The sequence below is a fragment of the Trachurus trachurus genome, assembly GCF_905171665.1.
Source record: "Trachurus trachurus genome assembly, chromosome: 11".
Taxonomy (NCBI): Eukaryota; Metazoa; Chordata; class Actinopteri; order Carangiformes; family Carangidae; genus Trachurus; species Trachurus trachurus.
In genome coordinates, this window is record NC_139904.1 from 14,187,545 (window position 1) to 14,211,784 (window position 24,240).

General features: G+C 41.7%; 2 protein-coding genes across 2 annotated transcripts in view; one reads left to right on the top strand and one right to left on the bottom strand.

The window, feature by feature from the left end:
• Positions 1-3,400: 3,400 nt before the first annotated feature.
• Positions 3,401-5,336, bottom strand: tmem42b (transmembrane protein 42b; the record flags this gene model as incomplete). Its single annotated transcript, XM_083981826.1, has 3 exons — positions 5,139-5,336; positions 3,825-3,971; positions 3,401-3,547 (listed from the first exon to the last, which is right to left on the bottom strand). The coding sequence occupies exons 1-3, from the start codon at positions 5,313-5,315 to the stop codon at positions 3,401-3,403; spliced, it is 471 nt and encodes a 156-aa protein (XP_083837952.1). The 5' UTR covers positions 5,316-5,336.
• An 11,589-nt stretch (positions 5,337-16,925) lies between these two features.
• The window catches only part of osbpl10a (oxysterol binding protein-like 10a), an 80,335-nt gene continuing 73,020 nt past the window's right edge, over positions 16,926-24,240 (top strand). Inside the window, exon 1 of the mRNA XM_083982086.1 lies at positions 16,926-17,846. Within this exon, the coding sequence (XP_083838212.1) occupies positions 17,536-17,846 (311 nt within the window). The 5' untranslated portion in view covers positions 16,926-17,535. The remainder of the gene's footprint in view (positions 17,847-24,240) is intronic.

The following is a 24,240-nucleotide window of genomic DNA, read 5'->3' on the forward strand; positions in this document are numbered from 1 at the left end:
CAATGTGACACACACCTTTTCCCAGGTCAGGGTCGTATTTCAGTGTTTTTCTAATCTCTCTGTACAACCACATCTACAGTTTATGTGCACATGGATATAAATACATCACGCTCAGGGCCATGCCACAGTCACAGAGCTATAAATGTGGCTACTGCAAAGCTCTGATTGGTTATATTACAGTGAGAGTGGGTTCACAGGTAGATGGTTTACCCTCATATCATGCCGTTTACTGAAGAAAAGCCAGGCACCGGGATATTTCCAGAATAAAAGCAAACATTACAGATATCACATTTAAGGTACAATAAAAGAATAGTTTGATATTTTGGGGGACTATTCTTACTTATGTCTTTACCAAGAATAAGACAAGTTTTAAAACCACTGTCATAAAATATGCAGCTGGAGCCAGGGGCAGTTAGTTTAGCTTAAAAGAGTTGAAACTGCTCATTTGGATCTGCTTGCCCAATGAATGCAGAACACAACTTCAACAATTTGACAACACATATGCTGCAAAATTTCACAACTCAACATAAGTGTTTCCCCAGGGACACAAAAAACGTGACGGACCAAGCTATAGACTATAAGGCTAAGCTATAATGCTGTCTGAATCATGTGATAATATTGACACTACAATGAACCAAAAAATTCATCACTAACACAAAGATGGGTCTGTCACCTTTTGTGTGTCCCTGTTAACACTTCTGTTGTGTTGTGTTGTGTTGTGTTGTTGCAGTGTGTTTGTCTATTTGCAGGCGTTCTTAAGTTGTCACTGTACCATCCGGAGGTCATGACAAAATTCTAGCAGCTCTTAAAACACACTGATAAACATAGTTGTCAGTCTACTGTTTCATTATCCCAAGACTTCAAGAAGTTACTGCTCCAAGAAATACACTAACTTATGTGCTTGTGCTTCCCCTCTTTCTTTCTTTTTCTTTTTAGCTAAGCTAACTGGCTGCTAGCTTTATTATTAATGGGACAGACGTGGGACTGGTGTCAATCTTTTTTTTTTACCTGGCACTTGGCAAGAAAGCTAGTTAGTGTTATTTTTTCCAAACACAACACACTCATGATCCTCAAAACATGGAGGCACAAACATCTGAAGCCACTTCTGATGTTGCTGCTTGTGTGTGTTGGCTGTGAGTGACTGAAAAATTATCCCGCAAGGTGAGAACAGCCCTGCTATGAAACATCGCTCAGCCGGCCTTTAATAAGATAGCCGTGCAGTCACATTGTCTCTGCGGTCACATTAATAGGGATGCATGATACAAAACCTGCACAGCAGCAGTTGGAAGGACATCTGATATATATTTGTGCGTTGCTGCTGCAGGATAAATACACACAGGTATAGCTACCGTTATGCATTTAGATTCATGATATGTATCCAAACAACAGCAAAGTGTTCAGTGAAGCAACCTCTGATGTCATGTCCAGGCAAATCCTTGTGTACTATAGTTTACTTACTCTACAGACAGAAACATCCCTCTGGTAGCGCGTATCGCCATTTTCTATGCTCTATTATTAATGCACAAAGCTCCCTCGCTGTTAAACGCATCACAGTGTCATGAGATTTAAAGGAAGTATAATGTTATTGCACTCTCGCTGACAGCTCCAGGAGATGCGGAGGGAGGGAAGCTTCTGATGGAACCAGGTATGTCTATCAAACCCCCGGAGATGATGGGTGATGGATTGATCTTCATGATGTGCAACAGAAGAGTATGATTGTGAACGCAGGGCACATAAAGCTCAAACAGGCAATAAGAAAAAAAAGGCCGTGTGATGTCTCTGACGCCATAGAGACACTTTGGACGCCTATATGTCACAAGTTTAATAAAACGAAGCAGCTCGCACGGACGTCACCCGGGTTAAGTGACGAGACACTCCAGGACGCTTTGGTGTGATCTGAGGCCTCGGTAGGAACATGCACACGTCTGTCATGAAATGGAAGACCAGCTGCCTCTGAATCAAAACACGTGTCATGCTCAAATCTTGAGGTTTAGGTTCAAGCTATCAGGAAAGGCAAAGAAAAAGTCAAAGAAAGAAAGAAAGAAAGAAAGAAAGAAAGACCCCGGCAGAGGGCAAACATCAGACCAGGGACGAGCCTTTCAGTGCTACATTAGAAAGGATTATTACTGATGTAAAGTACACCTGGTTTATAACATCGCCTCGAGCATGCATACGATGGAGAGTCAGTGTTGGATGTTTACAGTGAGTGTCGCAGCGGCTGAAGGAAATGTAAGTTAAGAAAGCTTTGGTGATCTCGCGGCTGCAGGCTGAAGGACGTTCACATCTCGCACATGGTAAACTCATGAACACACAGGTCCTCGCATCATATCCATATCCACTGTGTTATTTTCCTCTTCCTTTAAAAGAATAGTTTGCCACTTGAAATGTGCTTATTAGCTGTATTATTGAGCATTAGATGAGAAGATACCAGTCTCATGTCTGCAAATATGAAACATGATTAGTGTCAAGATATTGTTTGTTATGTGCATATGTTGTGTTTCACTGTTTTCTGACATTTTACACAGTAAGAAATCTATTGATTATCAAAGAAACAACTTAATTGTCAGACATATTGGTGATACAGTTCAACCTTCCTGTGTGATATTTACTTGACACATAGAGGGGAACTACAGGAATTCAAATGACAAAGCAGAGAAGGAACTTTTCGTTAAGTTTCTGGAAGTACTTGAAACTTTTGTTGGGAAAGCACTTCCAACTACATCTCTGACTGCAGTTTCTTATTCAGCAGACAGACGTGACAGTGGCGTCGGTCTTTTCATCTAACTCCCAGCAGGAAGATGAATAAGCACATTTCCTAAAACGTCAAACTATTCCCTTTTCGTCTCTTCCCTTCTTTCACGTTTGCTCTGTTTTAGCTCACCATGGTTTTTCCAGAAAGTAACATAAAGCTAGTTTCATTTTTTTGCTTCCTCGTAAGCTTGTGGATAAAGACGATTTTAGAGCTTCCGGAGAAACCGGACGCAGACATCCATTAGCCTCGTCTCCACCAGTCCAGCTGCAGCTGCACCATGGTCAGACTGGCTGAGCTCCAGCAACTCCTCTGGTTTCAGAAACACAAACTGAGGGATTAAGAGTCACTAATTCAAAAGAAGGCCACAGTTCGAGTGGCATTTGGTTTAACTGTGTTAGGAAATACACAATTAGAGGGTTAACAACTAATTTCTCTTGCTTTTTCACTGTAGCATATTAACTTAAAATTACAATAAGTACGTGTGTTTGACTTAAAGAACAAAATCCACCAAACACGTCTGCTGTTTGTTTTCAGATTTCACTTCACTTTGGCTCGATGTCAAAATCAGAGGAGCTGCTGACCAAAAACACAGCACGGAGCACAGCCATCTGGAGCCAGGCTGGGCTGAACTAGTGGAGACCAGACATATTATTCATCCTTCTTGGCAACTCCACTCTGTTGTCCATCCTGTGGCGAAACCCTCTGCAGAACCAACAGACCGGAGAAGGTCAGAGAGATCCCGACCCACCATAACGTTATCTGGGCTTCACCGAAGATCAGCTGGCCTAGGAAAGCCTGCATGGGTGAGAAGAGTCACAGTGTTAAGTCCCTAAGGTTAAATTTAAATTATAGCCATTGAGGAAATCTAGATGGAAAATGTCCAAAAAAAAGAGAAGACATTGAACCTTGACAAGAAATTCCTGTAAGACACTTAAATCACTGTGATGAGTTATTTCTGAATGTAGTCCAGCCTACTTTCTAAAATAAAACATCTTACATAAGGAGGAAAGGGTTTAATGTCCTCTACTACAAAACTACCAGGTAAAAAAGAGAGAGGGGAGCCACTACTTACGGAAGATATGAAGTTGGAGGCGGTGGTGGTCACAGTGGTTCGGGTGGAGGAAGAGGAGTACCTGAGAGCTTTGGCGAGGAAGGTCCACATCACAGCATTGCACGTGAACAGGAGTCCACCACACAGCAGCCTCAGAGGGATATGAAGCTGGAAAATATAAACACAAACTTAGACAAGAAGCTTATAACAGCTTTATACTGTTACTCTGTGTCTGCTTCAATGTAAAAGACGTGAGCAAGGTGCATTGTACAGTGAGTTTACAATTGTTTGTAGTGTATGTCTATGGAAATTACATTGCTGCACCAGATACACAATAATACACCTGCAGCATGCAACTTAGGAGGTAAAGAAGAGGAAGAAGTACTAAATGTAGATTTACATTCATGTCTAAAGTATAGAAGAATATTATAAATGATTCATACAAAAATGCAGCTAAATGTGCGTTAACATTGAAAAAAAGAGCAGGAGATACAAATGTAACTAAAAAGCAAACAAGTAATGATAGAAGTGGAGAGATCATCTAAATAGTAAATGCCTAATACCATTAATGTTTTGTTTTTCCGGACTTTCTAACATTTTCTACACTGAACAATCAATTGATTTAAGGAACTACATGTAGGTGTGTTGATGTGGTTGCAGCCTTCCACTCCTTAGATGATCAATGACAATAAATGTGACAATAAATGTGATCAATGTAAACAAACAGCTCAGATCTTACAATTAAACCTAGCCTACAGCTATAGGCTATACTTATAGGTGATTAGATCGATTGCCCAGCTGTAGCCTCTCTGGCATGGTGCATTCAAATCTCGTGGCACTGATCTGGACCATTTGTTTTGCAAACCTGACTTGCTTTCTGTGTTGGAGGGAGGCCACTGTTTGTCCTCTGCACTGCTGAGGTCTCGCGCCAGCAGCCCCGCAGAGGTTTCATTCTGACATCACTGCGCGCGCAGAGTGTGAAAGTCATAAAGAAAAAAAAAAAACCCTGGATGACCTCCTTATGGAGCCACGAGCTCTGCAACGCTGCTATAATGAGCTATAAGATAACGCGATAGCACCGCACATCACCACACTCAAAGGAGCTGCAATGTCATGCAGCACGCGGACACGGCACGAGAGCGCAGCTGCTGCCCCCCCACCCCCACCACCCCCCGCCGCGTGATGCTGCCGATGGTGCTGATGCTGATGCTGAGGGATGAAGAGGGAGAAGAGAAGTCCCTCCGTGAGAAAATCTCCCACGTCTGCGCTGCATTATTCACGCACACACACCCGCTGATAAATAATTCACCCCCACTGCGGCTCTAGCTGCCTCACCCGGTCACAGGTGGTGGTTTCGTCCGCTTGTCTGAATTTCCGCTGCTCTCCCCACGTCCGGAGTCCGGTTTCACAGACTCCCTTCAGGTAGTCGGCTCCGAGGGACAGCTTGGCCGACGACGACGCCACGGCCCCGAGGAAACCCGCCAGCAGTGCATAGAAAACTCCCGGGAACATGTTGACGACGGTGGAGGCCGAGGCACATTATCTTCTAAATCCGCCTTCACATCTCTGCTGCCGCCGCTGCTGCTGCTGCTGCTGCCGCTGCTGCTTCTGGTCCGGATGGAGCCGCCTGCATGGCTCACTGTGTTTGAGAGTGCGTTTCACCCACCGGCACGTTTTCCTGCACTTTCTACCCACAACCGTCCGGTGGCAGTCACACGACACATGGTCAACCCAGGCCAGTGCAGGTTGGACTAAAAAAAGAAAACGCCCTGTGGCATTCTGGGAATTGTAGTTCTACCACTTCACCACACCATTGCCAGAAGTCAAAAACAAACAAAAAACCTGGAAGCAGCAAAAATATGTCTCCAAATATAGGCTATTGGAGTCATACTTTTTTAAATAGCATCTTAAATGCAGTGTATTGACCCGTAATGGGTGAAACATTTATACCACCATAAATAGGATGCAAAAGTGAAATATACATTCTATTCAAGTACAGGAAAGGTAGCTGCTACAGCTGTCAGAAAGATCAGTGCAGTAGCTGGACTAAAAAGCCTATGTTGCATTTTGGGGAATTTGTAGTTTCACCATTAACACTATATGGGGAAATATGGGAAAATTACTTGGAAGCAACTATATATAATGTCTCCAGATATAGGCTACTGTAATCACAATAATAATAATGTTGTTGTTGTTTTTATAAATAGCCCTCTTAAATAACATTACATAACAAATAGGCTATACTGACATGCAATGTACTATTAGGCCAATAAGGAATTGCTGCATTTATTTAAGTAAAGGACCTGCATATTTATACCACCATAAATGTAATGAAGTGACATACAATCTCCTTCTGTGGTGTAGCCTACTGTAGTAGAGACATACCATCACAACTCAATTACAGTAAAAGTACAGTTGTTAACCCAGAGCAGTGCAGTAGTTAGGGCTTAAAAGCCTCTCTTGCATTCTGGGAATTGTAGTTTCATCATTCATTCATTCATTCTTTAACCTTGGCAGAAGAAGAATCGTATGGAAGCACCGAAGATGCTGCAATCAAAATAAATCGAACATCTGTCATTATTATTGTTATTATCATTAGCCTATTTAAAGAGGGAGAGGCTGAGCAGTTTGATATGAAGTCTCTCTCTGTTTTCTTGTGGTGGGGAAGAGGACAATCGATGCTAATGTAATGTCCTTGAGTGTGGGTGGAGAGTAAAGTATGACTCCACTTGATCCAGACAGAACCACAGAGACAGACCTCGGTTCCCTTCAGCATACAGATGAGCTGCATTATAAAAAATCATTACATTAAAACACCCAGGGTATAAGTGGGACGTGTGTGTGTGCGTGTGTGTGCGTGTGGAGGCGGGAGTATATAGTTACACATGTACATCCACACATTATCCTGGCTCCTTCTCCTCTGTGCCCTTCATAGAGAGATGAGCCTGTCAGGGAGGAGGGACCCGAACAAGACTGAATTATCCTCCTCCTAATTAGAGACCAGACCGTGGAGTCATCGTTAGGAATGTATGGGCCTGTAATCACTGTTTGAATCAGAGCAGAGTAATAAAGACAAGAATCATCAGAGACAGATGTCCGTATCCTCCGACTCGGCAGCTGAACATTTGGCTTTAGACTGGAAGTTTATCACAAAATAATGGTGTCAGTTTCATTTATTTCTTTTAACGTTTAGATTACAGTGACAAATGCCAGAGTCACGGGCTTTAGATAGTTTGCAATTCCCAAGATGGGCTGTTGCACAAATCTGGAGGAAATATATACAAAGCAGCACAAAGCACATCAGTGATGCAATGAAATTACCATTAAACTCAAGGACTGGAGGTCTTCGTAGAATAAAAAAAGGATTTGGATCAATACTGAGGTAATGAAACTGAACAGAAACAGGGGAAAAGCTTTTATTATAAAACTCAGTATTTCAAAAGTTTTGGCTGATATTTACTCCAAATATTTATTTGCAAACATACACTAAATATTGAATAAAACATGATGATAATTTTCTACCTTTTAACTTTCTAAAAGGAAAGGGTGCATGAATATCTGAAAATAACATGTTCAAGTTTGTCCAGTTGAAATATTTGTTTTAGAAAATGCATTTTATTTTGATCGGAGAAATTTAGCATGCATGTAGGTTAATAAAGGTTTTACAGTGAAATCACTATAGAAAATGAATATACAAGATTATACTTGGAGGCAATACTTTTGTACTTTTAATGACGTTCAAATTTAAATCTCCTTCGTGGTAGCAGCACACACAACACCAGCACTCTGAAACCAAAGCAGATAAATAGAATATAAACATCATTATTACGTACATAGGCATCTGTGTGCTCCAAATATGTCTCCTATTGAAGAGAGACCATTAGGTGTCTGTTTTGTTTCTCTGTCTCACACTGCTTTAACAAAAAATATATTTATATGGTGAGTCTGGCCTAAGTTTGACCAGATACGTAAGAACTATATTTTGCCTTTGTATCATCTTGAGGATGACCTCATCACCCTCTTTACCAGGTGTATATTACTATCCAGCAGGTGTCTCCAGTGAGCTTTACAGAAATACACTCGTATCCACCACAACTTGCTGTCAATGTAAATCTTTAGATTGCAACATGTACATTCATTTCTTTGTTTGTGGGTGGAGGGGAACATTTGTTTGAGATACAGTCTGTTTTTCTTAGTTACACTTTGACAGCTTGTTGCCATAACTCCATATTACCTTTTCAATATCGAAGTGTGTGTGCAATAAAAACTTAATTAGTCTATCAAGGAGCCATTATGGCATTGTTGCTGCTTTGCTTTGCATACATCAAGCTAAGTAATAAAGTGATTTCAACTAAGAGCTTGATCACAGGGCTTTAATGAGATTAGGGAAGGTAATAAACTCTATACATAACAATGCGGAGCCAAAGTGTGTGTCTGTGCATGTCTGATTTGTTTTCATGTTGTCTATGGAAAAGGAAATTCGGGTTGTGTGTGCAAGAAAAGTGGTAAGTAGTCAGGTGTTGTTTCTCCTGTGACACATTTCGACACTGTCATCTTTCTGGAGTGTCTGCTTCGCATAAAAACTCTGAAATCAAGAGCAGTCATTAGCCGTTATCTCCTCGCTCTGAGTCTCCAGCCCTGAAGCTCCTCTGCAAAACACAAGTGTTGAGATAGAGCGCTAATTGGGGTCTTTCAGCTGCTGTTCAATAGAGTGATAATTGAGCCCACAGAGAGCTTCGGTGACACTTTCACTGTCACTGTTGCCTTCGTGTGCCTGTCCACGTGTTGTGCTGATGGACCTGCAAGGTGATTTAATAGGGAGTAAGTGTAAGGTTCATTAGTATAACGACTTTAACGGTGACCTTTAACTGAAGTGTCAATCACTTGCAGACAAAACTACTTTTTCCCCTTGCAAATTAAAAGAAAAATTGTCTTTTCCCCTCAAGTTTTCCATTCTGTGTGTATGTCAGTAATCATATCAGACCTCTTCATTTCTTCTTTAACAAATCTCTGAATAATTGAACTTTTCTTTGAGTGCAGCAGGTCAGGTTTTTGCCTGAGAGTGTGTTGACATTTACTGTAGACTGACAAAGTTGAACTTTTGACTGTTTTGGTCACAAGGTTCTTTATTTTTAGCTATCTCTCTCTCTCTCTCTCTCTCTTAAACACACACACCCTCACACACACTCTCACACACACCAAACAACTACTCAACCACATGGTGATATTTTGCTCACAGTTTTTCTTACTTCTTATTCTGCATGGACACAACAAAAAAGATTTTGAACATTAAGTTGTTGTTTCGACTGGTCAGTGTTTCCTTTTGCACATTTATTTCCTTCCCTAAGTTTATGCAACTCATGCTTGTGCTGTACTTTTTGCCTACTTGTATTCTATAGTGTTGTACTTAATATCTGCTATGACAGAGGTCCTCAGTCTTTGCACTTAACCTTATGTCCACTGCTTTTAAAGACTGGTTTTTGTTTTATACGAAACAGAACAACAAACCAGGCTAAACTGAAGACGAATGCAGGGCAATGTCAACTGTTGGACATACTAACGTGTTAAAAACCAAGCCTATTTTATAGGCCTTTTCTCAAAAATTGCATATCCATAATAAAATGAGTATATCTCTGCAACCATGTCTATTTGAATACTTTTGGTGTCATAGTAAAGGGAAAAAATTGAGAAATTGCTGAGATGTGTAAATTTCAGTATGTGTTACTGGTGAAGAGTAAATGAAGATAACACACAGCAAAAATTAAATCAATTTAATGTTAGCCTAAAAAAAAAAATCATATTTTGAATGAGTGTCCTTCAGAATGATGCTGCTAAAGCTCAAAACCTCTATCAAATGATTGTACACTGTGTATGAACATTATCTCTGCAGTGGTTGATTCTGATAAAGTGAAGTAGTACAAAATTATTGCGATTTTACTACAAAATATTCAGGCGAGCTTTCCAAAAAATGTCAATTTTTGGCACAGCTTGGAACCACCAGCCATTATAAACCATTGTTTAATCTTTATTTTCACACAATTTGCATAAACTAACTGAAAAAGAATCAACCGGGACTAAATAACAACTACTTTCTAGGCTCTCTGTGTCCCTCTGAGTAAAAGCTGCACTGAGCTCTGCTTATTTGAGTGCAGTTACGCCGGGCTCTATCTCTGCAGCGGATTGGTTGATTTGAGTGATTGACAGAACCGTTAGAGCCAATAGAATGAGGCTGATTGACAGCACTGGCAGCCATGAGCCAGCGATGAGCCAATCAGAATCAGCAGAATCCTGAAATGTGTGACGTGCAGGCTGTTGTGTGCGGCGCTAGCAAAGGCTCCCCCGCCTCCTAAAGCCCGTCCGGACAGATTTAGATGTAACACCGGTCAAAGTTCAAACTGTGGATTTACCTTACTCATAAACAAACTTTTCACGGCAAAACAGCAAAGGTAAGAGGAAATTTACAACCATGCTTTGGCCAAGCAGTGTCTGTGTTTGCTCGACTTTGCTCGTTTTTGGCTTCTCTCTCTGCCGTGCTTTTGTGTAGCTGCGGCTATCTTCCAATCTTTGTAGCGGGCTTTGAGGGTAGCTGATGTGTTTTATACCAGCCAGAAATGTGGCGACTGGGTCCACCATAGACTGTATGGTCCACACAGAGGTGCTTCATGTTTAGTTGTTTATTTGAGTAGTATTTGGCTGTGTTTGGGTCATATAAACATGGTTTTTAGGCTACATGTTGTAGCCTAGCTTCTGCTGTTTAATTTGATGTAAAATTGGACTATAGGCTATTCCTTCATAATTAGTGCAGTAGAGGCTCTGTGGTTGTTCAGTATGTCTGGATGCGTGGGGTTCAGCAAGTGAGTCTGAACTGTGATGTGGTCACTTACCTGTTCAAGGATTGCCTCATGGAAAAGATCAGTGTAGTGACAGGAACATAGGAAAGTTAATGCAGCATCTGCCAAACCATGTCGTTCCTTTCTTTTAAAAACACTGCAGGCCTAAGGAAACACAACACTTGTGACAATTAATAAACCTCTTACACCTCACGCCAACTCCACTTCTCAATTCAGCTATCAAGTACCAGTGTTTTCAAAGCCAAAAGACACTAAATGACTCTCAGAAGTGCTTTTAAATTGCACTTTTTGGGGCTGATTGATGTGTTGAATCTCTGGTTAACATCCGCAGTCAAGCACACATTCGCTTTCTTGATCCTGTCTAGAAGCTAATACTACTGGTCTTGTGGAAGCTCAGATCACACTTTTGTGTTGATTCAATGGTCTTAATTATTCATCCTCTGTCTTTTGGAGATGTAGAATTGCTCTGACCTTCAGAGTGATGGCTTGATTGATGGTTCCCAGTGCACAAAAAAGACAAAAGGAATACCACAGCCTCCATATTCATGTCTTGACATCACAAAATCATAGTCTTTAGCTGACTCGATGATGAATATTCATGGAATCATCTTCCAGAAATAGACACCAAGCAGATAGTCAAATATTCACTTCCAGCCACACAAAATCCTTCACTCCTGCTCTCTGCTTCCCCCTGTCATCTGACACACACACACACACACACACACACACACACACACACACACACACACACACACACACACACACACACACATACACACACATAACTGTATGCTGACCTTGTCAGTGTACCGGGTCAATAGTCGCCCTCCAGTCCATTAAGTCGTTATTGGCGAGGTTGCTGGTCTTTGTGAATAATGCAGGCTGTTGTGCAAACATATGCAAGCTTTTGGCAAGTCAAGCATCACCACATGTCATTTACACAGAGTGCAGAATGAATTTATTTAACAAAACATAACCCTAATCCTATTTGACCCAACATCACAGTTTTAGGGTCACGTTACAGTCAAACCAGAGTGGGAGCTGACAGAAAAAGTCAAGTTTGGTTCTGTGTGTGTGTGGTCGAATTATCTTCTTTCCTAGGAAACGAGACATTTTATGGAGGCGTGTTGGCGGACTGCAGAGTTTACAACCAGCTGATAAAATGTTCCCAAAACAAACGGACTCGAGATAATCTCAGTTCCTGTTGTTGCCAAGAACAATTAAACCAGGTGAGATGCAAATCTGATCTAGCTGTTCTTTGTAATTGCAATGTCAGCAGAAAGCTGAATACAAACCAAGGTCGGCTGAGTCTCTTTGTACACGACTGCAGGGTTTTTGTTTTGGACTCTCTGGTGCTGTTAGGAGAGAGGATGTGGATTATGGGCATTGGTACACAAAGTGATCTGTCAGGGGGCAAGGACACAAGCTCACACAGCCGAACTCTGATAAGTTTTCTGATGAAATACAGCCATCCTTATTCAAATCCTGACAGCCTGCTCTAAAATGAACCCTGCAACTCAGGAGTTTTTCAATATCCTTTCAGAATGTGCACTGACTAAGCAACGATCGTCTTTCTGAAACACTGTACCAACGCACAACACTCTCTGTTCTGCCACTCACTACAGTCGCCTTACAGATCCCAGGATCCATTAAAAACTATGACTTATTACAGTATGTTGGGGAAATCGATGCATTAGAACCAAGAGATGAAAACGTGTGCTGAGGGAGGACTTCTTCACACAACTTTATCTTTAAAGCTGAGTCTATGGGTTTTTCTTTGCTGAGCCCTGTGATTAATCATCAATTATTTTTTCTGAAAGGCTGTCAGACATTTAAATGCCAATCTCAGTCGGAGAGGAGCACACTTTGATCAAGTCAAGTTTCTCTTACATAAGGTTTGCTGCTGCAACTTAGTGGAATAGTCTGAATAAAGTACACTTTATGCTCAAAAATATGTGGACAACCTATGACAGTTCAAAATGTTTATTCCAAAAGAGGATTCAGTTAATTTCGCATGGAGGAGATTGGTGTGATCTCAGTGTGAAGGACACACACTGAACCACAGCTTCTCTCATATCGAAAGCTAGGAAACAACAACTTGCAGCAGCTTGTTCTGTTTCTGCGAAGGGACAGTGAGGAAGTGATGATGCAAGTGTAAAAACACTGATAACATGTGTGATACTGATAAAGGAAAGAAGGAAGGAAGGAAGGAAGGAAGGAAGGAAGGGAAGGAGTAAGAGTAGAAGAGGATGATGAAAGATGATGAAAATAGAAATGCTGACATCACACCCTAAGTCAGCATTTAGGAAATCAAGCATGTTCCTCGACAGCATGATAAGAAATTGACCGGGTCAGTGCCTTTATGGTGAAAAATGAACACGACGAATTTTATAATTGATATAAATCTTAAATTGAGACTTAATAACATAAGGCCTCAGAGTCAAACCGCCATGACCTCTCATAATGAAATGCATCTGACCTGGGCTTGACTCTCAGCACAAACGTTTAACAAACCACTGACTCTCTGTTGCCCAGGCAGGGATTTTTTTCTTTCTCTCTCTCTCTTGTATTGATCTTTGCTTTGTGGCTGCCTCAGCTGACAAGCAGCAGGAATTTATCCGTGCTCTTTTAAGTGTCCTGTGGAGATTCATCGAGGCTTGTCTTCGATTGCTCAGCGTAATCTCGGCCTCTTCTTAATAACCTGCAATGCTCTTCAGTCTGGTCTTCATTAACGTGTCCTTTTCATCTTGATTGTCATGGTGGTTTTGTGTGAGAGTGCATGTGTGTATAGATTATATACTGATCAACAGAAGAACAGAAGAACGGTTCCCCTGGGACACAACGTGTTATTGTTGTATTTTTAAGTTTAAAAATATACAAAAAATCCCATGCTCTTAAATGATTCCTGGAACACACTGTAAGCTGCTCAGCTCTGTAACCTGGCACAGCTGGCACCAGAGTTTATCAAGTTCATCCAGTTGGCATAGTGCTAATAATTCAATCTGTCAAGTGGGACAGAGTGAAACACATCGCTGCTTCTTGTTTGTGAGTTTCAACTGATTTTAAGTCTGATATTTATGCTCATAACAATGTTGTGATATGTTTTGTGGTATTACTTTAATATTCATGTGTAAACTAGTCAACTAGTTGTAATCTTTGGGTCCATAAAATTTACAAAAAATCTTGATGGTTGATTGCTCAGTCAGTTATTTCGTGATCAATCAATTAGTCAGTTGGTCATTGAAATTTCTGAACATTGTGAAAAATGTCTACCCCAGTTTTCTAAAGTCTCCCACTGATAAACTGTCAAATGCAAATAACGGAGACAGAGGCGTCTCAACAGTTGCCTAGGGCTCTGAGCTGGAAGGGGGTCCCCAGGGACTAGAGGTCGACCGATTAATCGTTTTGGCCGATTAATCGGCGCCGATAGGAGGTTTTACAAACTATCGGAATCAGCGGAACTTGGCTCCGATAGTGGCCGATGGCAGCAGTTTTTTCCACAGCGCCATAAACTGCTTCTTCCCTGCCGCTCTCTGTCTCTCTGATCACTGAGGGGCGGGGCTGCTCTTCACACACACACACAGAGCATGGGAGAGAGAGAGACGGGGCGTGTGCAGCGGCAGCAGCGGAGAAGTGACCCAGGTGAGGGTAGGCCTACTGTAGGTGCGGTGCGACCGCAGTAAGAGAGAGGCGGCAGGTGGAGGGGCTGACTGGAACGAAACTTGCTTGTTATTTAATGAGAAACACTGTAGTATTTTCTCTTAATCATATATGTACAGGGTTCCTGCATAGATAATGTGGTGGCGGCTGCAACGCTAAATATCTCACCGCCACCTGCTCACGAGTCAGTGTTTTTTTTTTTTTTTTCCCCTCCGGCTTTTTGTGCTTTTATTTTGAAAGGACAGCTAGAGAAAGACGGGAAGGAGGAAGAGAGAGCGCCGCTTCAGCTTCAGAGTTGGGGCAGACGCACAATAATGGCTCTTTACACTACAAAGTTGGGCTCTATGGGCTCTACTCGACTTGGTTTAGGTCCTTTTCCATAACAGCCGAGTTCCTCCTCAGCGGGAACGGGGACCGGGGTCGTCATATCACGGCCGCTACGTGCGTCTCGCTCTCTTTTTTCTCTCCTCCCGTCAGCTCCAAACACACTCGTCCAACTCGATCATGATCATTACAGCGTGGTTTTTCTTTTTACAGTCTATGGGTTTTCCACACAGTAGCCTAGGCCAATTGTTACAGTCTCCTCTCCTGCAGCGTCACGTCCTCACTACAGCTGTTCAGTGTAAACAAACTCACGTGTGGAGTTCGGCTGTTCGTCACTCACAGGGTCCAGGGATGATTCAGTGTCCCACATCCTTTAGTTTTACACTAGCTAATAGCTATATGTTATTATTTTTATAAAAAATCTATTAATATATAATTTTTTTTTTTTTTTCGTGCAGGTGGGGGGGGGGGGGTAATCGGCCTATTAATCGGCTATCGGCTTTTTCCTGCTCCAAACTATCGTTATTATATCGGAATTTAAAAATCCACTATCGGTCGACCTCTACCAGGGACAGCTGACATTGGTCCATATCGGTGACAACCTGATGTCGCCACCCCTGAGACAGCAGAAAACATTGCAGTTTTTGCATTACTCTGGCGAGGTCTGAAAAATCTTTGCAACTACAAGCAAGCAAGTGATTATGTACATTCACTGAGAGAATACTATAAAAATAAAATATACAATTCTTGCTAGAAATGTAATCAAAAGGCACAGATACTGCACCTGTGCATCCTGGCAAAATTCATAACAGAGCATGTCAAACAGTTTTATTTATTCTGTAAATCGACATTAAGAGAGGCTGATATAGACATAAATATGATAAACAAATAGAGGGTTGGTTGAAAGTGGTGAGGGAGGGAGGTTGAAGAAGATTAGGATACAGGTGGACAGAGCAGAGGGAGGATACAGGGGAAAGTGATGGAGGAGATTAAGGTGTCACCATCACACTTGTAAGAAGTGTAGCAGTGGCAGCTGAACAGGATCAATTTCATCCAGAAAATTGATTTTTTTTTCTTTTCTCAAGGATGCTGTGTCTGGTCAAACTGTTCAGACAAATTGGTCCTAGCTTCTGTCCTTGCAGGCCTCCTACTTGATATTATGGACTCTTGGCCTCCGCACCCCAATTTTCTAAGCCCTGACCTCTGAGGTGAAGAGCCTGACTTCCTGCATGGCCCCTTCACCTCAGATGTCCTGAAGGCACTTGAAACTGGCTTAGTCATGCACTCCTCGCTCAGCCTCCTCTGATGATCCTTGCGCTGATCACACACAGTGAATCTGTGACTTGTGGTGCGCTCCTTATGCTCCTGGTTTTGTTTCTGGCCCCTGCTCCTAATCTCTTTCCATCCACTCCAGTTTCATCCTTCTCTCCTCAGGAGTCAGTATCCTGATGCTCTATAGAGACAATCTCTATCTGAGCCTCAATCTCGCCATTTATCCATCTCGCAGCTCTCAGTGTTTGTAATGAAGATGACAGACAGACAAACAGACAGGTGGAGATCCCTTGATTTATTATAGGATTATGACAGACTGCTGTAAGATGTGCTGTAAAATGTTATGATTTCCCCCTGTGAAATACCTATAAGGTGACCTTACCTTGTGACCTCTGTGTCATTCAATTTCTTTTTCTGTAGGCATGCTGTTTGTTTAGTAACGCGCAAGTTTCGCACCGGTCTAATATAACCAATGACTGTATAATATTCCTGGCATCATTGTAATCTTGCTACCGGTAGTTAAGTTGGCTGAGTTATTTTCACTCTCATTTCTGTGGCATGGCAAACATCTGGCCCCACCCCCTATGGGATTATAAGGCACAGCTGTTCCACAAAACATGCACCTTATGATACATATTTTTTCTACAAAAGAGCAAAAGTAAAGAAATGGTAAAAAACAAAACAAAAACAAAACATAAGCGCTTCTATTTTATGATGCATATGTACCTGCATCTACACCTCTTCTGGTCCTTTATCTTCTCCAGGTGTCTAATTTAAAGTACTGAGCATTTCCTGTTAAAAGAAACAAAAGAAAAGAAAAATATAACTCATCCTTATTCAAAGAGGATATCGTACAATTCTGCTTTCCCTGCGGTTAAGCAAATCATCCAAAACCAGGTAGCCTACCAGAGCTCAGCTTAGCACGACACCGATGCATTGTAGAAAAAAAAGATCTCAGTATTTGTATTCATTTATTTATCATATCGGTTTATGTCATTTTCTTCCCATTATTTTCTAAAACATGCAGGAAGTCTCGTGTATCAGCCTGATAGATGAGTCATCTTCAGCATCAGCTTTTTCTGCTGGCATTTGCAATATTTTTTATTTATTTATTTAGGAAGCCTATAGAGTTTTTTTTTTTATTTTTTTTTTTATGTATAATGATATGTATAATAAGATTGCTCTGTAATATCCGGGGGGCAGGTCCAGAGTGGAGGGGGAGTGTCTGCGCGCTGCTCCTGCCTTCCGACCAGGAAAACGCTGGAGGAGACCCGGAGAGCCACACAGTCACAGCCGCGCACTGCAGAGGGGAGAGCAGGACGCGGACACCACCGAGGACTATGTCCGCTTTGACACACACCGAGGGACGCTCACTCCGCCGGCGCAGCGCAGTCGATGCACATCCGCTGCCTCTGCTGTAGGTCCGCGCAGGCATACATCGCCCCGTTTCACACTTATGGTCTTCTGAAACCTTCTTCACCACCACCACCACCACCGCTGCTGCTGCTGCTGCTGCTTCTGGTCCATCCCTGTCCCCTCCTCCTCCTCCTCCTCCTCCCTCTCCTCCTCCACCTCCTCCTCCACCTCCTCCTCCTCCTCCTCCTCCTCTCCGTCCCGTCGCCAGGATGGACAAGACGCTCTGCAGTCCGCATCCCGGGACCAACAAAACCAACTCTTCCTCCGCGGACCGCGCCAACTCGGCGGTGTGGAAGCCCGGCGGCCGGGGAGGGTCGCACAGCCCCGGCTCCAGCTCACTAGGCGGCCCGGCCGGAGCGGGAGGCAGCGGCAGCCGCGGAGCTGGGCTGGGGAACAGCATGAATCTGCAGCAACAGCAGCAACAGCAGCAGCAGCAGCAGCAGCAGCAGGAGGTTCGCAAGAGGCAGCTGGAAGGAGTGCTGAGCAAATATACCAACCTGATCCAAGGTTGGCAGAACAGGTAAGCACATGGATGGAGGGGAGGGGGCGTTCATACATGACTCACTCTCGCTCCAGGTCCGTGGCTTCGTGTTGTTATTTGCCCCGTCCACGTTGCACTTTTACCTCCACGTCACTGCGAGGGGGGGAGGAGGGGGAGGGCGGGTGAGGTGAGGGGGTTTAAGTCCAAACCTCCCACACACAGGCTTGCAGGCCTGCTAATGAACTAGTTTGCTAACTACCGAGTCAAGGAAACACTAATGTCAACAAATGCAGAGAGGCAGCTGCAGAGATAAGTTTGGAAAGGGTGCATCAGACACACTGACTCACTAATTTTTAGTTAGCTATATAGTGAAGTGGGCTGGTTCTGAGTTCCATCATGCATCTTTGGTCTTTGAACTGTTTCGAAAGTAGCCTACAAGAATTCACCAAGAAAATAATTGGTAATGTAAGTAATGCAAAATGATCATTAGTTGCAGGCCTAGCCTACTGAATTCCACTTTCATATATTCTGCCTCATACTGTACTGGCAATGGTCAAAACTTAGACATATTTCAGTATTATGCAGCCCAGCATAGGATTCAACCACCCACGATCTTCATTATTAACTTTCAAAAGTTAAAGAATTGGTAACAATCCTTGCTCAGGATCATGTACTTATATTTTTTATTCTACCAGCCAAATAAAACCCAACTATAATTATTGTTATAATGTAGTATAAATATAGTTATAATGTCTCATGTGACAAAAATCATTATACCCTTTTATTACAGAGGCTGGTAATGGCAAATGTTTGGTTTTGATCAAATAGTTGCTAAAACTGTAAGTTTTCCGTCACTCTGCTAGCAGATTTATCGACAATCGTTGCAGTTTAAAAATGCCTGACACCTGACATAAGTGTTTTCCTAGCCACTTGGAGGCAGCACAAACAGTCTGCGAACCCAACATTACCATAGCTCCTTTTAAATATGGCAAAATCCTGGCAGAACAATTTCTTATTTACACATCCAGCAGTTATGTTGAAACATTTAGAATTAATTTAGGCTCATGTTCCCGGCCATCTGAACCCAATATTGACTGTTGTTTGGTCTTTACCAGCTCCTTAGGGAAATGTTTGGCTCTTTAGCAGCCAAATGCTCCGATGTGTTCACCAGCTAATCTCTCAACTGTGTCTATCTGCTGTTTCCTGCTGAACAGGTACAGCACAATGTTTTTTTTTTAGAGCTTTTTCACTGAAAACAGATGCCCGCTGCGATTGAAAATGACTCTGGGTGAAACAAACAGTAAAGATACAGCTGACGGCAAAACAATGAGCTGAAACTCACTATAAAGCTCTGCAGTGGAGTGGAACAGCAGATGAAAGTGACTGTAGATGCATCACTACAAGCCAGTACTTTCACAATGTCAGTTGATATTATCATAAATATAGAGTAACATTTAAAGGTATCATTGGTTTATATTGTCTGTATTTTGGCTAAAATAAATATCAGCTGAGAAAATATACATATATTTAAATTTGAGCTGCAAGCAGCATTTAACGGGCCTTTGTGCTGCCACATGTCCGCCACCCGAACTCTTAGAAAACTTTATTAATTGAAATCCACAATAAAATAGGGCGCAGTGGTTAAAGCGGCCGCAGTGGTTAAAGCGGCCGCCCCATGTAGAGGCTATAGTCCTCAACGCAGGCGGCCCCGGTTCGAATCCCGCGTCGGGCAGACCTTTCCTGCATGTCATTCCCCCTCTCTCTGCCTCCCCCTTTCCTGTCCATCTCTACTGATCTATCAAATAAAGGCAAAAAAGCCAAAAATATACTTAAAAAAATAAAAAAAAAATAGATACATATTTCATACATACATTGCACAATATACAATATAAATACAAAAAAATGCATACACAATATAATACAATATAAGTACAAAATATACAATATAAATTCAACGCTGTTTGAGTCCCCGCGCCACCCAAAGCAGGCGTGGTGGCGGCCGCCAAACATCACAATAAATGCATATTACATACATTACACAATATATACATACATAATATAATACAATAAAATAAGAAGAAATATGCATTACACATATGCATCTGAAAGTACAAAATTAAAGCTGCAAGCAGCATTGAATGGGCCGTCGGCTGCGCGTTGTGGCGTCCGCTGCGCAAGGGACTTCATTAAAATTCACAATAAATGCATATTACATACATTACACAAGATACATACAAAAATAATAGGCTACAATATAAATACGAGTAAATATAAAGTATTCATTACATATACATCTGAAGAACATACAAATATAAATTAAAGCTGCAATCAGCATTGAGTGGGCCCTTGTGCTACCCAAAGCGGCCATGCGTGTTGGCAGGCGCTGCACAGCGTGAGGGACTTCATTAAAATTCACAATAAGTGGATATTACATAGATTACACAATATACATACAAAACACATACACAATGAAATGGAAAAATATAAATACAACCGGATGGGGAAGTGGAGTGAAATGATGAGTGACTTGTGCAAAAATGGCAGATCGGTAGTGTAATAGTGCGGATGCAGCAGCCTGTTGCTGAAGGAATTGCTTAGGTTTCCCACAGTGTCAACATCCTCAGTCCAAAGACCTGTCCTCTGTGAACTCTGAAAGATCTCAATGTCTGAACAATCTCAATGTCTGAACGATCTCAATGTCCAAACCCTGGATGTTCATCAGTGCAGTGGAAATGTTCCTTTGCGCAGCACCACTGCCTTCTTGGAAAAATGTATAGCTGAGGACTGAGTGAGGCTGCCAATCATCCACCGGACTGGAGAAACGATCCACCAATCTGTGGGCGGTGGTCAGTGACGATTCATTTCGCAAGCGTGATTATGATGATAGAAACAGGAAGTAATTAACCATACACATTCAAAAACTTTTGCTCAAACAAACTAGAAAGCGTCAATTGAAATCATGAACGTACCTGAAGAAAATCGAAGAATGGATGTTTTGACTATTTCGTCCCCTCCAAGATTTATGTCAGGGCCGTGAATCTGAAACTCAATCCATGTGTAGATACAGCAGTTAGAATTTGTTAACTACTTAAAATCCTGACTTATATTTTACAATTACAATTAGAAAATCACAGAATGTGATTGCATTTATCATTTAACATATCAGTTCATTCTTCAATATCCCAGCCACCCCCTGACATCCCTAATAATTACTGACCCATTTCCAGACTTAAAGTGCTTAAAGTGTTTGAAGCCCTTCCTGCTTAACAACACAACAATGACATTACCAGTGAATGTTAATCAGAATTGAGATTAGGCCAAACTCTGCTAAGATGCTAGAGTTAAAAAAATAACATCACATCACCTTTTTTGACAGCATTTGACTTTGTAGATCATGAACACCACACAAAGCCTATTGGCATGGCTAATTTTCCATTTACAATAATATTTACAAATAAAATTCACTTAATCCTTGAAAGTAAATCACATTTTTTAAAGCCTATCACTCTTAAAATGACTATCTTAGGAGCTTTAAATAGTGAAATGATTTCATGGTTTTATCTACAGCAGTGAACTTTGTCTTATAGTTGCAAAACATTTTCATGACTCACACTCCTTGCAGTATTAAAAACACAGAGGTGAATTACTCTCTTACGTAAGATAAATCAATACTGTACTTTAAGAAGCGATAGCGCAAATTAGTGATCAAGTGTGAGTCTACTGTGGCAGCACAAGTGCCCACTCAAACTTATATCCTCTGCTCTGTAACTCTATACATTTTGAGATAAAATCATCACCTTACCTTAGGAACTTGAAATCTCCTACCAGATTAGAGGCTGCGTTCACACCGGACCTTTTGTTTTTAGAACGAGCGACGAGTTTACATGTTAAAGCTAATATGGACAATGCACTAATTTTTTCAGCTCAGTGATTGAGTCGAGAAAGTATTGGAAAACGTTGAAAAATGCTTGTCACAGTCTGCCACCTTTGTTTTGTCTAAACAAAGGCCCCAAAACTGAACATGTTTGACTAACTTACAAGACAAAGAAAGTTTTGCAATTTTGGATCTAAAGTATTTAACATTGATACTGATTATGACATGATTGATGAGGAAATAGCATCCAGTTTTTTTTATTTATCAATTGATTGACTATTGCTGATCTAGTTTTAAGTACAACTTTCTGTGAGGCTATTGCACTGGTTTTATGCAGGTGTAGGACATTCGTGTGTGTTCAGTCTCCGTTGTGTGCTTCCTTGCTGCAGGTTGATGTGGTTGCTGATATGCCTTATTGGTTTGTTTTTATTGCTTTGAACAGATATCAGCTGTGGTCGTATGATCCTCATTGCTTCAGCCGCTCTCATAATGAAGTGCAGAATACTTCTGTCGTCATCACAGTGGTGCATTATTGTGCGACTGCACAGTACCTCATGTAGCATTTATGGGTGTACTCCCTGCCCTCTCCCGTTCACTCAAGACACAGAGATGAATACTGAGAGAGATTATGAGGAGCTGTGTGTGTGTTTTTAATTTAAAAAATACTACTCTAGCTTCACTTGTTGTTGTGAGTCACATTAAACATCTGGCTGTAGTTTTATGTGTTCTTTAAAAGGAATAGAAATTCTTTTCTTGTTACTATTTCCAGTCTAACACAAACCTCCTGTACAGTTGAATGCAGTTGGATTGTGCAGCATTTCTCCTCTGCAGCTGCAATGTGAATTGGAAATGGAATTTAGTTCTTCCTTTGTATAGAGAGCAAAAAATAAGTGTATAATGTATAGTGCCTGGCTGGAGTGGTGCTGCAGAGAAGAAGGGAGCCGAGGCTGTGGTGTACTGTATAGGATCTGGGCTGGGAGCCAGTGTATGTGAGGGGAGGTGGGGTAGAGAGGCGGAGGTGGAGAGAACGAGCCGTTGCTCCCTGCTCTCCTATTAAACTGACAGGTAGATGATGCACTGAACCGGCGCTTGATATGCACCCACAGGAATACCTGGGTAACAAAGACGCACAGAGGAAGGAGTCAGGTGGTATTGACCAAAAGAAATATAAATTGTGTCTGATGTTCATGTGGACTTTCTCACCTCACTTGAACAGTCGAGCGCACATACAGTCGTATGAATCGTATGTGAGCAAATATCCCGCTCTGGTGTGGTTTGAGCAGGTTTGGTTTATTCTTTGCGAAGGCACCTGTCCCGTTTCAATTTCAATGTGCCTGAAGGCGAAGGTCTAGCTTTCAAGGAGATATTCTTTCAGTTCATTGACCTGAGCTGGAGCCGTGGCCTCGAGCCTGAGTGAATGTGTAGACACAGATAGTGAACACTGACTAAAACATCCTGAAAATGTGGCCTGAAACTGAAAAGCTTTTCAGTACGCAGGCAGATCAAATTCTTGTGCATAAAGAGTTACTACAGCACTGACCTCCTGCCAGCGCCACCAGTTAGAACTACGATTGTTGGGGTCACTAATCGAAACTATTAGCTCATTAGTAAACATTTTCATTCCTCAAAAGCATGACTGTGCAATCCTGGGAACATTTGCATGCAAATTTATGGTGTTCAAGGTTATTTATTTTTCTTTTGAGTCACACATTTTGCTTGATGCTGGTTCTACAAACAGTATGTAGGGAGGATGTGACTAATCAAGGCCTTGTTGTTTATGTGCAACACTGCACCACAGATGAGTTAACCCTAGAGTACGGCTGCACCATTTGTGTGCAATGTCCAAACCACAGAAGCTGCAATTTCTTTTTTTGTTTTTGATGAAGGTGAAATGGGTGAACATATTTGTTTGGGACAAGTCCAACAAACATGAAATTATCAATTATATAAGTTAACATGAAGCAACATTATTCACACACAAATTGCACATCACAATATCTGCCCACATAGACGTAATATGAGCATTTTTGCATACTGTGCAGCGTTAAGTGAATTAAGTTGAGAGAATATTTTTATGTGTTACCTTTGATGTTTCTGTTCCTTTTAAGTTTGTATGTTATGTCATTTAGTATTTTCTGGGCATGGTAGGAAAACAGATGTGCAAGTCTTGATTAAGCAATCCAAGAGTTACTTAGAAAATGACTCATCTCTTCAAAAAAAAAAAAAAAACTTCTAGAAAAAAAGTGAACAGCCTTTGATTAGTTCAGAATGAATTGTATCAGCCTTTAAAAAAAACCCATTAGAGCAAGAAGAAAAGGATCAGGATGGTCCATCAATTCCAGGTTGTGTTCAGCATTTACATACACTTAATATGTCTAAGTGCCTACAGCTTTTAAATATAAACACATCTGAAGGAGGAGAGACCGTGCGGTTGGAGGACGGTGTTGGAGTAATTACGGTTGTCAGTCACGTCCTGGCGTTTGTCACGTAGGGGAGCACATTGTGTGTGTTTGGCAGGTGCTGTCATGGTGGGCAGCGGACCTGAGTGCAGCTAATTCT